At 39.3% G+C, this 15,385-nt stretch overlaps 1 protein-coding gene across 6 annotated transcripts in view; it reads left to right on the forward strand.

Moving 5' to 3' along the window:
- OSBPL1A (oxysterol binding protein like 1A) overlaps positions 1–15,385 on the forward strand; it is a 218,925-nt gene that overhangs the window by 44,706 nt on the left and 158,834 nt on the right. For 4 of the 6 annotated variants that reach the window (XR_009047972.1, XM_057698860.1, XM_057698859.1 and 1 more), the window contains 3 exons: positions 6,693–6,804; positions 11,355–11,440; positions 12,974–13,118. Coding sequence is in view for 4 of the 6 variants with exons in the window: in XM_057698860.1 (XP_057554843.1) it covers positions 6,693–6,804; positions 11,355–11,440; positions 12,974–13,118 (343 nt within the window). In the remaining 2 variants the exon portion in view is untranslated. Of the gene's footprint in view, positions 1–6,010; positions 6,026–6,692; positions 6,805–11,354; positions 11,441–12,355; positions 12,939–12,973; positions 13,119–15,385 lie in introns of those variants that run through there. The other 2 variants (XM_057698861.1, XM_057698862.1) reach the window with 2 other exon arrangements.

Here is a 15,385-nt window from a genome sequence, read left to right on the forward strand (position 1 = left end):
TTTTGTCATCAAGATTTGGGATCATCTTTACTGTCATTGTTCTGACTTCTTTTTCATGTCTTTTTTCCTATTTCCTCTTCATTAATTTGGTCTTGTGGGTTTTTTTCCTGCTCCTTTGCCTTCGTGGTGTTTCTTTGTTTTCTCATTTTGTTTAATTTATAGGATTTTCTGTCTCGTTTCCCTATGCTGCCTAGTAGTAATTCCTCTTGTTTCTGCCCTCTGCCCCCTGTGGTGGGGTTTGTCCTGTGTCTTGAGTAGGCTTCCTGGTGGGGGGTTCTGCAGTCAGCTTTCTGGTGTGTGGCTGTGTGTCTTTTGTCTCTGATGAGCAGGGCCATTTCAGGAGGTGTGTTTTAGGGTATCTGTGAGGTTAATATGGCTTTAGGTAGTCTGTGCTGATGGGTGGGTTTGTGTTCCTGTCTTGTTTGTAGGTTGGTATGAGGTGTCCAGCACTGGCAGCTGCAGACATTTGGACAAAGCCGAGTCTTAGACTCTGATACAGGGCTCTGTGAGAGTTCTCTGCAGTTAACCTTCCCTGTGTCTGAGGACTCCCTAGTAGTCTAGTATCCTGGATTCAGTGCTCCCTCCCCAGAGCCTCCTACTTGACTTCTGATGGAGTAGTTCAGGCATCAGAGGTTGCTTTTCCTGGCAATAAAGAAGACTGCCCAAGCCCCAGACTAATGGCGGAGTGTTGAGTCAAATAAATACTAAGTCAAGGAAACACATACATGTATAAGACACACAAGTACTGAATCCAGTAGGACATAAGGCACTAGAAAGACCTGACAGAAGTACCCCAGTATGCCATCAGACAGTCAAAGAGAAAACCAACAGAAATTCAAAACCAAAAAATAGAAAAATAAAAAAAATGAAAACCACACACACACAAACACAAATCCAGGGAGATTTTGAAAGCTAGGGTCAAGTATAATAAAGAGCAAGAGTACCACCAGAAAGACTGAAGATTCTCAGTACAAAATCAGACAGTTGTACTTAGAACTAAGGTAAAGACAAAACCTAATCATGAAAACCAAAGCAGTGTGTCATCTGGAGAATAAAGCAAGGAAGCAGAGCAGACCAATAATATTGCTTATAAGTATATTAAGATAAAAGAAACTAAAAAGAATAGAAGACAAGGTAACAGAAGAGCATAGTGTGACTGGAAATATGAAAAGGAAAAGAAAGAAATAGAAATGTATAAAAGCAATGAAAAGAAGGTAGGAGAGATACAGTCAGCACTACCAAAAACTTAGCTAGGAATAGAAATATATAAAAAGGCTAAAAATAAAAATAGAATAAAAAGTAGAATAAAAAAATGTTATAAAATGTGTAGATCCCTTAGGACTAACATCATAATTAATAAAAACAAAAAACCTAGAACTGACCCCAGAATGGACCAGATCAATAGAATTAATAATAATATTTCTGTTTCCTTGAGGTCTCAGCTGTAAGTGTCCTTCTACCCGCCTTGGGCTTTTTGTATTACTCTGCGACCAGCAGAGCTTCCTTTGTTGTTAGTCTCTATGCGCTGGTGTGTAGGGAGGGAGAGGGCTCCTTTCCCTGGGTGGCTCCTTTCCCTGGGTGTGAGTGAGCAGCGGCACCTTGCCTGGGTCATGGCGGCTTGGGCAGCTCAGGCTGAGATAGCAACTGCAGCTGCGACTCCTCCTCCGTGCTACGACTCTGCCAAGGCACCCTGCCTGGGTCATGGTGGCTCAGTTGGCTGAGGAGGTGCCTGTTGCAGAGGGTTGCCGGTGGCTCAGGTGTAAACAGAATGTCTCCAGAGCTGGGCCACTCTGTGGACTTCTGGCTCTCGGCTGCAGGCACTCTAGGCCAGCCCCGCCTGTGGGCCTTTGTTTTCCCTGAGTTGTTAGGCAGGCCCAGAGGGGTCCTTCCTTTGTGTGTAGCAGGCACCTAGAGAGAGGCTATACCCTCTGCCCCTCCCCGCTGCTTGTGAGTCAGCAGTATCCAGCCGCGACCATGGCCACTCAGCTTTCTGCGGTAGGCGCTCTCTGCTGCGGATTTCTTCCCTCCTGTTCTCTCAGTCTGTCTCCCCACTGCCAACATTGTTTCTCACCCTGAACCAGTTCTCTGGTTCCCACGTTCCAGCTCCCAGACCCCCTTTTCAGCTGTGAACTGATGTCTCAGTCCGGATATGCTGAGCCATGGTACAGACCCTCCTTGTGTTTCTCACTCTTTCCCGTCTGCCACAGCTCAGCCGCTTTGCCTTCTTTGAACAGTCCCAGATGCCTCCCTTCTGACCCAGGGAACTTCCCCGTTGGAGAAAGGGTTTCCCTGTCAGATAAGGGACGTTTCCCCAAATTCGGCAATCTCCCTTCTGTTTCAGATCCCCCCACCCCAGGGTGTGGGACCTGTCCCTTTCCTTTCTTCTCCTCCTCTTTCTCCTTTTTCTTTCCCCCTTTGTCCTACCCAGTTATGTTGGGATCTTTGCAGTCCTTTCTGGTGTCTGAGGTTGTTTGCTGGTGTTCAGCTGGTTCTCTGTGGGAATTATTGCATCTTTTGGTGTATTCCTGATGCATCTGTGGAGAGGGATGCATTCCACATCCATCTACTTTGCTGCCATCTTTCTTCTCTCTCATTCTTTTCTTTTTATTGCCAAATAATATTCCATTGTGTGTACATACTGCATTTTATCCCACCATCAGTTGATGGACATTTAGGTTTTTTTCAGATAATATGAATAATGCTGCTTTGAACATTCATGTGCAAAAGTTTTGTGGTGGACGTACGTTTCATTTCTCTTTGGTGTGTACCTAGGAGTGGAATTACTGCACCATGTGTTATCTCTATGTTTAGTATTTTGCAGAGCTGCCAAACTGATTTCCAAAGCAGCTGCGCCATTTTACATTCCCACTAGCATTGCATGAAGGTGTCAGTTTCTCCACATTGTCAGCCTTCTTAATTTTAGGTATCCTAAGGGTTGCGAATTGGTATTTCATTTGGTTTTGAATTGCATTTCCATAATGATTAGTGGTGTTAAGCATCTGTTCATATGCTTATTGGCCATTTTTCTTTGGAGAAATATCTGATTCCTTTGCCCATTTATTTAAATTCTTTATTTTTTTTTATTTTTTGTTTTTTTAAAAAATAGGTTTATTTATTTATTTATTTATTTTTGGCTGCATTGGGTCTTTTTGCTGCTTCACATGGACTTTCTTTAGTTGTGAGTGGGGGCACTCGTTGTGGTGCGTGGGCTTCTCGTTGTGGAGCATGTGCTGCAGGCATGCAGACTTCAATAGTTGTGGCACACAGGCTTAGTTGCTCTACAGCCTGTGGAATCTTCCCAGACCAAGGCTTGAACCCGTGTCCCCTGCATCACCAGCTGGATTCTTAACCACTGCACCACCAGGGAAGTCCAATTTTTTTTTATTTTAAAGACTTAAGTTTGTAGAATACTTTCAGGTTCACAGCAAGATTGAGGGGAGGATACAGATTTCCCATGTATACCCTGTCTCCACACATGCCCAGCTTCTCCCATTATCAACATCCCTCCACCAGAGTGGTCCTTTTCTTATTTTTATTTTTTGCAATTGATGAGCCTACATTGACACATCATAATCACTCGAACTCCATAGTTTACTTTAGGGTTCACTCTTGTTGTTGTATATTCTTTGAGTTTGGACAGATGTATAATGGTATGTGTCTATCATTATAGTATCATCTAGAATATGTTCACTGCCTTAAAAATCCTCTGTACTCCACCTGTTCATCCCTCCTCCCACCCCAACCCCTGGAAACTACTGATCTTTCTACTCTCTTAATAGTTCTGCCTTTTCCAGAATTTCATATAGTTGGAATCACACAGTATGTAGCCTTTTCAGATTCTTTGCCCATTTTTAAAATCAGATAGTTTGTTTTTGTTGAGTTTTAGGAATTATTTACATATTCTGGATATAAATCCTAGATCAGATATCTGATTTGCAAATATTTTCTCCCAGTCTAGATTGCCTTTTCACTCTCTTCATAGTGCTTTGTTGTGCAGTTTTTATTTTTCATGTAGTCCAGTTTATTTTTTACCTATGCTTTTGGAGTCATACCCAAGAAATTATTGCTGAATTTAATTTCATGAAGTGTTCTTCTGTTTCCTTCTAAGACTTCTATTGTTTTAGGTTTTCTATCAGGTCTTTCATCCATTTTGAGTTAATTTTTGTATGTGGTGTAAAGTATATAGGTCTGTTTTTTTGCATGTGGATATCCAGTTTTCGCAGCACCATTTGTTGAACAGACTGTCCTTTCCCCTTTGAATGGTCTTGACACCCTTGTCAAAAGTCATTTGAACAAATATGTGAGAGTTTATTTCTGGGCTCTCTATACCATTGGTCTATATGTCTCTGTCGTTATAGCACTGTTGTGATTACTTTGATTAGCTTTGAGGTAAGTTTTGAAATCTGGATGTGTGAGATCTCCAAATTTGTTCTTCTTTTTAAGTTCTGTTTTGGTATATGGGGTCTCCTGAGATTCCATGTGAATTTTAGGATGGGATTTTTTACTTCTGGAAAAAACATTGGGATTTGACAGGGATTGCATTTAATCTGTAGAGTGCTCTGGTAGTGTTCACATCTCAACAATACTAAGTCTTCCCATTCGTGATCACTAGGTACTTCCTGCTTATTTGTGTCTTTAATTTCTTTGAGCTGTATTATGTGGTTTTAGTGTACAAGTCTTTCACCTCCATGGTTAAGTGTATTCTTAAGCATTTTATTCTTTTTGATGCTATTGTAAATGGAATTGTTTTTCTTAATTTCTTTTTCTGATTGTTCATTTTTATCTTTGCCCTTTTTTTAATAAATTTATTTTATTTATTGTTAAAAAATTTTTTTTTGGCTGCATTGGGTCTTCATTGCTGCACGCAGGCTTTCTCTAGTTGTGGCAAGCAGCGGGGGCTACTCTTCATTGCGATGCACGGGCTTCTCATTGTAGTGGCTTCTCTTATTTCGGAGTACGGGCTCTAGGCCTGCAGGCTTCAGTAGTTGTGACACATGGGCTCAGTAGTTGTGTCTCACAGGCTCTGGAGCACAGGCTCAGTAGTTGTGGCATACGGGCTTAGTTGCTCCTCGGCATGTGGGATCTTCCCAGACCAGGGCTCGAACCCAGTCCCCTGCATTAGCAGGCAGATTCTTAACCACTGCGCCACCAGGGAAGCCCTTGCCCATTTTTAAATTGAGTTGTCTTTTGTTGAATTGTAGATGTTCTTTACATATTCTGGATACAATTTCCTTATCAGATATATGATTTATAAATATTTTCTATCATTCTGTACTTTCTTTACTAATATGAACTCTTTATATACAGTATGAACTTCTCTAAAAATGTTACCTTTAAAATGATAGGAAATGCTAAGATATTTTATAAGAATTTACTTTATTAAAATATTAGACTTCTTAGCAATTTTTCTATTTGTAAAATGTATTTTATAGAATACTGTTCAGTGGAAAGTATGTTTATAGACACTATAACATCCTAGCAAATGATATATTAGGCAAAAGTAATATAACTTAAGCAATTATGTCATTAATAAAATTATGTTTGAAAAAATCTCAAACTTATACGTGGGAAAAATGATTAGAAAGAAACCCTCCAAAATGTTTATAGTGGTCATGGACCACTAGGACACAAATGACTGGGACAATGAGTTTTGTTTTCTTCTTCCCTTGTTTAGATATGTATTTAAGTGTTTTTTTTACTATAAAAAAAAGTTTTTTTCAAAGACTGGTAAATTTTATGGCCCAAAGGAAAAATGAAACTCATGGGAAAAAGTTATAATGACACAGAATATCAATTCCTGTGTATCAGTGCACTGTCAACCTACGGGTTAGAGTAGCACTGTATTTCATCCTATCTTCTTGTAGCTAAAGAGCAAGTGTTACCACTGTCCCCTGCCTGGGTGCTGCACATCCCACTGAAGTTAAACATCAAATCTCTCACAGTCTCCTGCAGATCTCCTGTACAATTCTGCACTTGTACTGTCCTAAGTTGTATAACTGAACCGAACCAGTGATACTGAACTTACGTACGTTACCAATTAGCTTGAAATTCCTAAAAGATCTGTTAGCCACTTAAGAGTAAATATGAAGGATGTAGCTTATGGTTCACTGTCGAATGTTAACTTCAGGAGATCACTTGCTTCATTGTAAACCATCCCTTTGATAGTGTTGTGTCCTGTCAGTCTGTGTCACTTCAGAAAATAATGTCCTATTTCTTATAAACATCAAAATTAATTAAAAATCTAAGTCTGTAGAGCAAATTTTTTTTTCAACAGACCTTGGAGGAGTAATGTTAAATGAATGTATTATCTGCTCTAATTATCTAATTTAAATTACTAATTTAAATGATGGCTTTGTTAACTCATATACTTAGCCTGACCACATGAATCAGTTTGCTGAAACAACCAGATAATTTACTTTAAAAATAAATTATAAAAGTTGTCTGTGTTAATTGTGGATTGGCAACTGTTAAGGCAATCATCAGTCAGTATTACAGTTAGTTGAATTGTAATATTCAATTTATCATGGTTACTTAGTAGTCACCTAATGTAGACAGAGTTGAAGGGATATAAAGATTCCTACAGTCATTCTTTCTTTTGTAGCAACTGAGTAATAATTAGTGATTTGCAAAAGGGTTATAATATAATAAAGTCTTAATTTAGTAACAACTAAAAATAATTTCTCTTTTTTCAGGAGTTGGTAATGCTTCTTTTAGAATATAATGCTGATACTGCTGTGGTGAATGGGAATGGGCAGACAGCAAAGGAAGTCACTCATGACAAAGACATCAGAAACATGCTTGAAGGTAAACATTATGCATCTTAATCTAAATAGCATTTATTTTCATTATAGCTACAGTCCAGAATATAAGCAGAAATGGCTTCTGAGATGCCAAAATAGATGACACCAAGCCTGTGCTCTAAAGATAAAATAATTTGCCATTGATTATACATAAAACTATATGAGAGTTTCCTCAGAGCTTTTAAATTCTTCCTTTACATAACATTATGGCAAGTTTTAAAAAATCATATCTCCAACAAAATTAAAAGTAGAAATTAGAGACATGAGGGAGTACAGCTGAGGCTGCAGAAGCATAATAATGAAGGAATACGGAAGCTCGGGACAGGGAAGCTACAAGAGGTGTATATATGGCTGCACTGCACGGCTTATGGGATCTTAGTGCCCCAACCAGGGATTGAACCCATGAGTCCTCAGCAGTGAAAGCACACAGTCCTAACCACTGACCACCACGGACTTCCCAAGGTGTATAGCTACTGGGTGCAAGTCATTTGATATTGGGGAAGGTAGCTCCGGCCGGCTCCATTATCCTGAGGGCTTCGTTGTTGTACAGCAGCTGACAGTAACCTCTTCGTGGGTCAGCCTTATTGTTGGATGAACTTCGAAGATTCAATTACATTGAAGAAGACATATGAGAGATTTCTCTAAAAATAGTTTAAAGCAAAAATTCTTTGATGCTTGCATTGGGAAGCCTTCCTTCGTTAGGATTATCCTCCAAATATCCAAGTCTTTGGCTGTAATCATTTTTTGTTAGTATTTCTATAGTAGAGAAGAGAAGATTTCTTAGTGACTACTTTATGAATAAAAGTATTGAATTAGAGTTGCAGTTTCACACATATTCTTTGTTTCTTTCCTTTGCAGTTCAGAGAAGGGAAAGATAATTTTGTATTTAAAGGGTGTTGATTTATTATTAGTATTTTTATCTATGTACAAAGCAAGGTCTTGCTTTTTATTACTTTCCAGTTGGCCTTGAAGCCTAAAATCTCCCTTGCTTCTCTAGTTACGAGATAATGTCTGCGTGTCAGACACCTTTAGTCAATGTCTCTACTCGCTTTTGCATTTACAGTGAATGCTCTCATTTTCAATAAGCAAATCAACACATAACATCTTCTGTAAGGCTCAGTGTTATGTGATTTTGGGGAAATTGAACATATTAGATGTGATCCCCGTCCTTTAATAAAATTATGATCTAATTGTGAGGATAAGTTACTATCTTTGATCCTGTTCTGTCATTTTATTTGTAATAAGATGAGAACCCAGAACTGACATTCTCCCAACAGACTGGGATGTTGGCTTAGTCTGACAAGATGACATTTAATGGGGCTTGTTGTAAAGACATACTCTAGGGACTACCCTGGTGAACTAAGATCCTGCATGCTACACGGTGCAAAAAAAAAAAAAAGGAAAAGACATGCTCTAAGCCTAGCTGGGGAAATAGAAGTAGAAATTGAGAGCTTTTGCTCTGATGAGATCACCTTAGCCAGGTGAGATATCATTTGTGGATAGTGCGTTAAAATGGGTCAGACTTCAGGGAGTATATTCACAACCCACCAAGACCACAGGTAGACCAGAAACCCTATCATAGAGTAATGCACGTAAAGACAGGAAATGTTTCACCACAGACAGACAGACATCAATAGACACAACAGAATCATACTTGAGTATCTCAAGAGCTGTTTTACTGGAAAAGGGGTGTTCTTGTTGGAGGCAGACCCAGGGCCAGATGATGGTCCAGTTGATGGAGTGCCAGGGAGTTTATCTTTGGGTCCAGTGTATTGTAATAATGGCTTGGGTTGGCTTGAAAGGTGTAATGAGTTTCCCATGATTAGAAGTGTTTGGGAGAGGATAGATTACTACTTGTTAGGCATTAGAGCAGACTACTATACCTTCTTTTACATTTCGTTTGACTTTCTTTTTCATTGTGAGAAATATCCAACCAATGGGAAATTTTCAAGAATAGTACAACAAACACTTGTGCATCTGCACTTAGTCACAAGTCATCACCATTTTGCCACATCTGGTTTATCCTTTTATATATTATTTAATGTTATTTATTTTTAACTTTTTTTGCTGCACTATTAGGGAATAATTTGCAGAGATAATGATACTTTAGCCCTAAATACTTCAGTATGTGTCTCCTAAGAACAGGATATTTCTTTATATAACCACAATATAATGAACAATTTCATGAGATTTAACATCAGTATCATAATATCACTGTTGTAGAATGCCCCATTTTTGTGCTTTGCTCTTCTCATATAATTAGATTTAGGATATACATTTTTGGCATAAGTTGTTTCTGGCATAGGATAAGGTTGTATGCTTTATACCAGTGCATCATATTAGGAGATACACGATGTTATTTTGTGCCATTACTGGTGAAATTATCTCTGATCACTAGGTGGTCCACTGTAAGGGTACCTTCCCCCCTTTGTAATTAATAAATAATCCTTGAGGGGAAAAATTGAGACCATGTAAATATCCTGGTTACCAATAAACTTTAAATCAGTGATTTTAGCATTCAGTGATAATTCTTGCCTGGATCACTCGTTACTACAGAGATTGCACAGTGGTGATTTTGTTGTTAATGAGGTACATTTGCTAGGTTCTCATCTGCATTTCAAGTGTACTGCTATTTAACCTACCCTGGGCGTGTATGTAATTGTCTTGCCAGGATGGAGTTAGCCTTCATGATCTCTGCAATCCCCACTAACTCTGGATTCTGACTGAAAAGAAAAAGAGTTAGTTTTTAGTGATATTAAATTTAAAATTTATAGGACAAATTATTTGGGGGATGGAGTATGTGCTTTAAAAAATATTTATTGAGGTATAAAATATGTGGATAAAAGTACACATTATTAATGTACAACTCGCTGTTTTCACAAGGGGAACACATCCATGTAAACAGTACCCACATCAAGAAACAGCATTACCCGCACTCTAGAAACCTCGAGCCCGAAAACTGGAATTTTTTTTTTATTGGCTGGATCAGCAGTCTTTCAGTGTCCAGAATGAACACAGGACAGGAAGATAAACAGGGTTTTCAACTCCAGATCCCTTTTTCCTTCATGTATTAGCCGAGAAAATCTAAAGCGAAACATTAGAGAAACATTTACCACCCTTCTTTAAAGTCTAGAAAGAACATTATTAAGCATTATTTGATCATTCAGTAAATATTTATTGGCTAAATTTTCATTGTGCCAGTTATTGTCATAAATACCTAGGATACACAGAAGACTAAGAACAGGTATCTGCCTTCAAGAATGACTGCGGGGATAAATAACAGCTCCAGGTAATACATGCAGTAGCAGAGGTATGTAGGGGAAAGGTAGGGACATGACTGTTCTAAAAAGCTCACAAGACTGAAGAGCGTGAGTCCCCGCGAAAGAAGGCAGTTTTGGGAGCCTGTGGGGGGGCCGGGCAGCCTTCCTCCAAAATGCAGAGGAAGGGAGTCTGGGTGTGGAAATAAAAATGTGAGAAAAGAAGATCATGGTATATAGTAATGTTAGCCAGTTCTTAAGACAAAGCTGTGTGTTTCCTGTGGTTGAAATGCAAGGGCATGCATAGTGTCTCGAACAACTGTTAGCGCATAGTAATTACTATTAATAAATGTTCATTATTTCTCAGGAAGACCTGGGAAAACTTCTATAGTTCCTTCCTTGCAGCCTTTGCATAGGACATTGTACACACATTTTTTTAAGGGGGATTATTACTGAACCTTTCTATGAAATTGCTTCTTTTCTGTAAACCAAACAGAACTCAAAGCATGGCAGAAATGAGACCTTATTACATATTCTAGGCACCTACATCAGATTACTCTCATTCCCTGCAAGTATGAGCAGCACAGAGTAATGACAAGAATGTGGACTCCAGAACCCACCTACCCAAGTTCAAGTCCTAGCTCCTTCACGTCCTTTCTGTGTGACTTAGGTTAAATTCCTTAACCTCTTGCTGCCTCAGTTTCTTCACCTATAAAATTGTGAAAATAGTAACACATCAAAGAGTAGTTCTGAGGATTTAATGAGTTAATATTTTTAAGTGCTTTGAAAGGAATTTGGCATGTAGTACCTACTAAGATATTTGTTAAAGAAATAAAATATTATGTAGAAGTATGTAAGTATACATAAACCTAGATATCTTTATGTGGTTCGTACATCTTCCTGCCAGTGCTGTTTCTTATTACTTTTCACATTCTAAGGTTCTGGAAGGTATGAGTGCCTTTCCCCATTTGTCTACCTTTCCAGGGCACATGTGTGATAGTATTTCAGCATACAAAAGTAATTCATAATTACTCGTGATTGGTATTATAGTGAGTAATGTACTTAAAGACCTCTGAAATGAAAACATAAATTCATCTGAACCTGAGGAAAGTTGAACTCTGTAATCTGAAATGTAAGGCAGTGAGAATAACAATAACGTCTAACAGTATTTGAATTACAATTCAAAACATTGTGACTTTTCTCAACATGATCACTTTATTCTTCATATATCTTTGTGATAAATTTGCTGATAGGATCCAGACTAGAAGTAGAGTAATATGTACTTTTCCTTTTGCAGCTGTAGAAAGGACTCAACAAAGAAAGCTTGAAGAATTACTTTTAGCAGCAGCAAGAGAAGGCAAGACAACAGAACTCACAGCTCTGGTAAAAGCAAAAACAAGTGTATTATTTCTTTACTCTGCAGGAATTTTTTTACTTAATGTTGAGTTCGTAATGTCAAATTGTGGGACCAAAATACTCAAGATCATAATTGAATAAGTCTTTAAATATCTAAAAACACAGCATGGTAATAGTTTAAGCAGAATTACATTTTAAATAATGTTTCTCTCTGAATTTCTGATTTACCTCCCCACTTTCTTTTTTTTTAATTTGTTTTTAAAGGTTTATTATTTATTTTTGGCTGTGTTGGGTCTTCATTGCTGCACACGGGCTTTCTCTAGTTGTGGCGAGCGGGGGCTGCTCTTTGTTTTGGTGCATGGGCTTCTCATTGCGGTGGCTTCTATTGTTGCGGAGCACGGGCTCTAGGCATGTGGGCTTCAGTAGTTGCAGCATGCGGGCTCAGTAGTTGTGGCTCGCAGGCTTTAGAATGCAGGCTCAGTAGTTGTGGCACATGGGCTTAGTTGCTCTGCGGCATGTGGGATCTTCCCGGACCAGGGATTGAACCCATGTCCCCTGTGTTGACAGGCACATTCTTAACCACTGTGCTACCAGGGAAGTCCCTACCTCCCCACTTTCTACAAAAACCTAATGGTTAAGAATCCAGTTTTTCAAGGTAAACACTTAATGTAAGGATAGTTGGGGTTTTTTTTTTTTTTAATGATTAAGCCCATTTAAAATTGACATATAATACATAGGATCCTATAAAGGAATATCTTTCTCTAGTTTTGATGAGCAATTATTTCGGAAAGGTATGCTATACTTCTAGAAAGGAACATACAAACAAGGGACAATATTTTTGAAATATTTATATCATGTTAGAACAGACTGAAAACTTTACCCATTTTATTTTTTTTCTTCTTAGGAGACCTACTTTCCAGTTTCCATTTCCTGAAAATAGTCTCATTGAACACACTCTGAATGTGTTCTAAATTCAAGACTACAGCACAGCCATTGACCTTAAAGTTATTTCAGCTCGTTTGTAAAAGCCCTCTCTGGTTTCAAGTATAGTGCCTAAAACATTTTTTAAACTTTGTGAAATGGAGACTGTAAAGAAGTTTTTGAAGGAGTCAGCTGGGAACAGCAAACTCAGTAGGCCTTTAACACTCGCACATTTAACAGTTATGGCTTTAACGCTTCTGAGCGACTGTCTGTGGTAGAGCAGTTTGTAATTTTGCTGTCACAAGTGTGACTTGCAAGACTGGTAGAGGCGAGCGAATCTCAGTGGAATCCCACTGTCCAGGGGTGAGTGGGGTGGCCCTGGCGTAGGGTGTGGTATCTGTTGTCGGGGGCGTGTGGCACCTGAGATTCCGAGGCAGCCCGAGGACAGCGTAGGGAGTGACGGTGGTTGGCTGCTTCCACGAGCGAGGAGCTGCTGACAGATGCTGAGGAGCCGGCTGCTGTTCAGGCTCTGGAGCAGGAGGGTCCCCTGAAGCTTTGGCTGTGCTGGACCGTCATGGGTTTCGTGGAAGAAAGTCTGTCTTTGGTATGTAATCTGTGTTGCGTTTCTTCAATTGTTAGCTCAACAGGCCGAATCCTCCTGATGTTAACTGTTCGGATCAGTTAGGAAATACTCCCTTGCATTGTGCCGCTTACCGGGCTCATAAACAGTGTGCCTTGAAGCTTCTAAAAAGTGGAGCAGACCCCAATCTGAAGAACAAAAATGGTAAGCATGTTGGGGAAAGCCATTGTTGGTCATTTTGAAGCTGCAAAAAGATGAAGTGTTTCGTTTTAGTACCCAGCCTTTGGCTACACACCACCTAAACTGTGTGGTATCTGTTTAATTTTGAAGAAGTCAAGGCATTTATACAAAAGAAAAAATTTATTAATTTACGTCCCAATTAAGACCTACATGTTTAGTAATACCTGTTTCTTTTGAGGCACTCATGATGACTACGCTCTGATTCCCACCCTCAAGGGAAAGAAAAGTACAGTTAATTCTTGTTACTTGTGGTGATTATGTTCTGTAACATTGCCGTGCCTCTGAATTAATGGATTCTGAACCATTGCTCATAAGGGAAATACAGAGTTAGGCTCCTGCAAGCCTTTGGTCACAGCGTTTTCATCCCCTGATCAGCACATAAACCTTGTCTTAGGTGAGCTTTCTGTTTAAAACCACCTTATTTAGTATGTATTATTGACCTATCAACATTGAGCTCACTGCCAGGAGCGCTATAGCTCAAGTCTGAACTAAGCTCGTGTAACACGTGCTGTGTTTGGAAGGCACAGCACAGGCTTCTTGTGCTGCGGAGCACTAGATAGCACTTCAGCACGGTGCTTGGGGGCCAGTTTCAACAATGAAATCACCAGAAACGAAAAGCAAAACACGGGAACACTGTGGCACTAGGCAGACTGTGTGACAAGGACTCTTGTTCACAGTATGAGAACTGAGACAAGAAGGCAGAGCCTCAGCTTTTCCACTTCAGGGAACATGTGCATCAAAAGACTCAGAGTTTTTACCGATCTGGACATGTCTGTGAATGACCGGAAAACTGCCACAAATATTGATTTGCGGATTTAAAGTAAGATTTAACAGTAGACGAGTTTGCAAATATGGAATTCGAAAATGAGGATAGACTGTACATGCATGATGTATCAAAGGCAGAATTGGATAACATAAGGGAAGCTGGAAAAGGTGTCTTGGGTATTCAGTGCGGGAACAGCCCATTAGGGCTTTTCTGCATCCCTTTTTAGAATGCTTCCTGCTGCCAACCATCAGCCTGGATTAGGGCTTGTCTCTGGTCCCATGGGACCTGTGTTTACCTCTTTGTAGCCTCAGTCATTCTCCGTGGCACTTGTTGGCTTATGTAGCAGTCCTCCGTGAGACTGAGCTCCTAAGGGGAGGGCTAACATTTTACTGTCTAGTTTACCCTGCACCTAGAGTAATGTGTAGCACTCAGTGCCTTCTGCAAGTTGCATGTTTGTTGAAGGCTTGGGATAATTAGAAATAGCTTCCTGAAAGGTTACATCTTTTATATAGATCCTGGAAGTCTATAAGATTAAAGTCTATAAGGAGTCCTAGTATATTTAAAAAAAATTCTTCTCTAAATACTTCAGTTTTTATCTCTAACGAAAAGCCCCCCAATGTGTTTTTTCCTTTTAAGTAAAACAGAATACTATTATTATCTGTTAAGATATTGATAAGCTGAAATTTGAGAAAGCGTGTTCTAGGCAGAGGGAGGATTATGAACAAAGGTATTAAGGTGAAAAGTATAAGTCAAGTTGAGGTGACACCTCCAGTTTGGCACATCCAAGGGCGTGAAGGGGAGCAGTACTGGGGAGTCCTGTAGTGCAGGTTAGCTTCTATCGTGGTGAGCCTCAAAATGCCACAGTTTTACCCCTTAATTTCAAAGGTCAGGGGGACTCTGGAAAATGAAATAAGTGAGCAGTGGAGGGATGAGGTGCTTTAAAAAGATTAATATGATAACAATATCTAGGATAGGTTGTGACAGGCCCAAGACTGTAGGGAGGGATCAGTAGGACCATTGAAATGGTCTTAGGTGAGGGGTAATTAGGACCTGAACTTTATAAACATCAATGGGAGTAGAAAGGAGATAGAAAATTTACTGTAGAATCTCATGCTTCTCCTCTCTTCTTTTGACTTGGCCCTAATGCACTGTCCTATAGGGATACAATGGGAATCACATATGAAAAGTGAAAAGAAACATGAAATTAATTTTAATAATATGTTTTATTTAAAGCAGCATATCCCAAATACCATGTCAACATGTAATTGAATTAAAAAAATGACATTTTACATTCCTTTTTTTGGTACCAAGTCTTTGAAATCTGGTGTGTATTTTATACGTCACAGCACATCTCAGCTCGAACTAGATGCATTTCAAGTGCCGAATAGCCACATGATTCACATGTGTCCACCATATTGGACAGTGCAGCTCTAGACGTGTTGAACTGTTTGAGGCTCTCTGGTTA

This window comes from Hippopotamus amphibius, chromosome 11 (assembly GCF_030028045.1).
Source record: "Hippopotamus amphibius kiboko isolate mHipAmp2 chromosome 11, mHipAmp2.hap2, whole genome shotgun sequence".
In the NCBI taxonomy this organism is placed as follows: Eukaryota; Metazoa; Chordata; class Mammalia; order Artiodactyla; family Hippopotamidae; genus Hippopotamus; species Hippopotamus amphibius.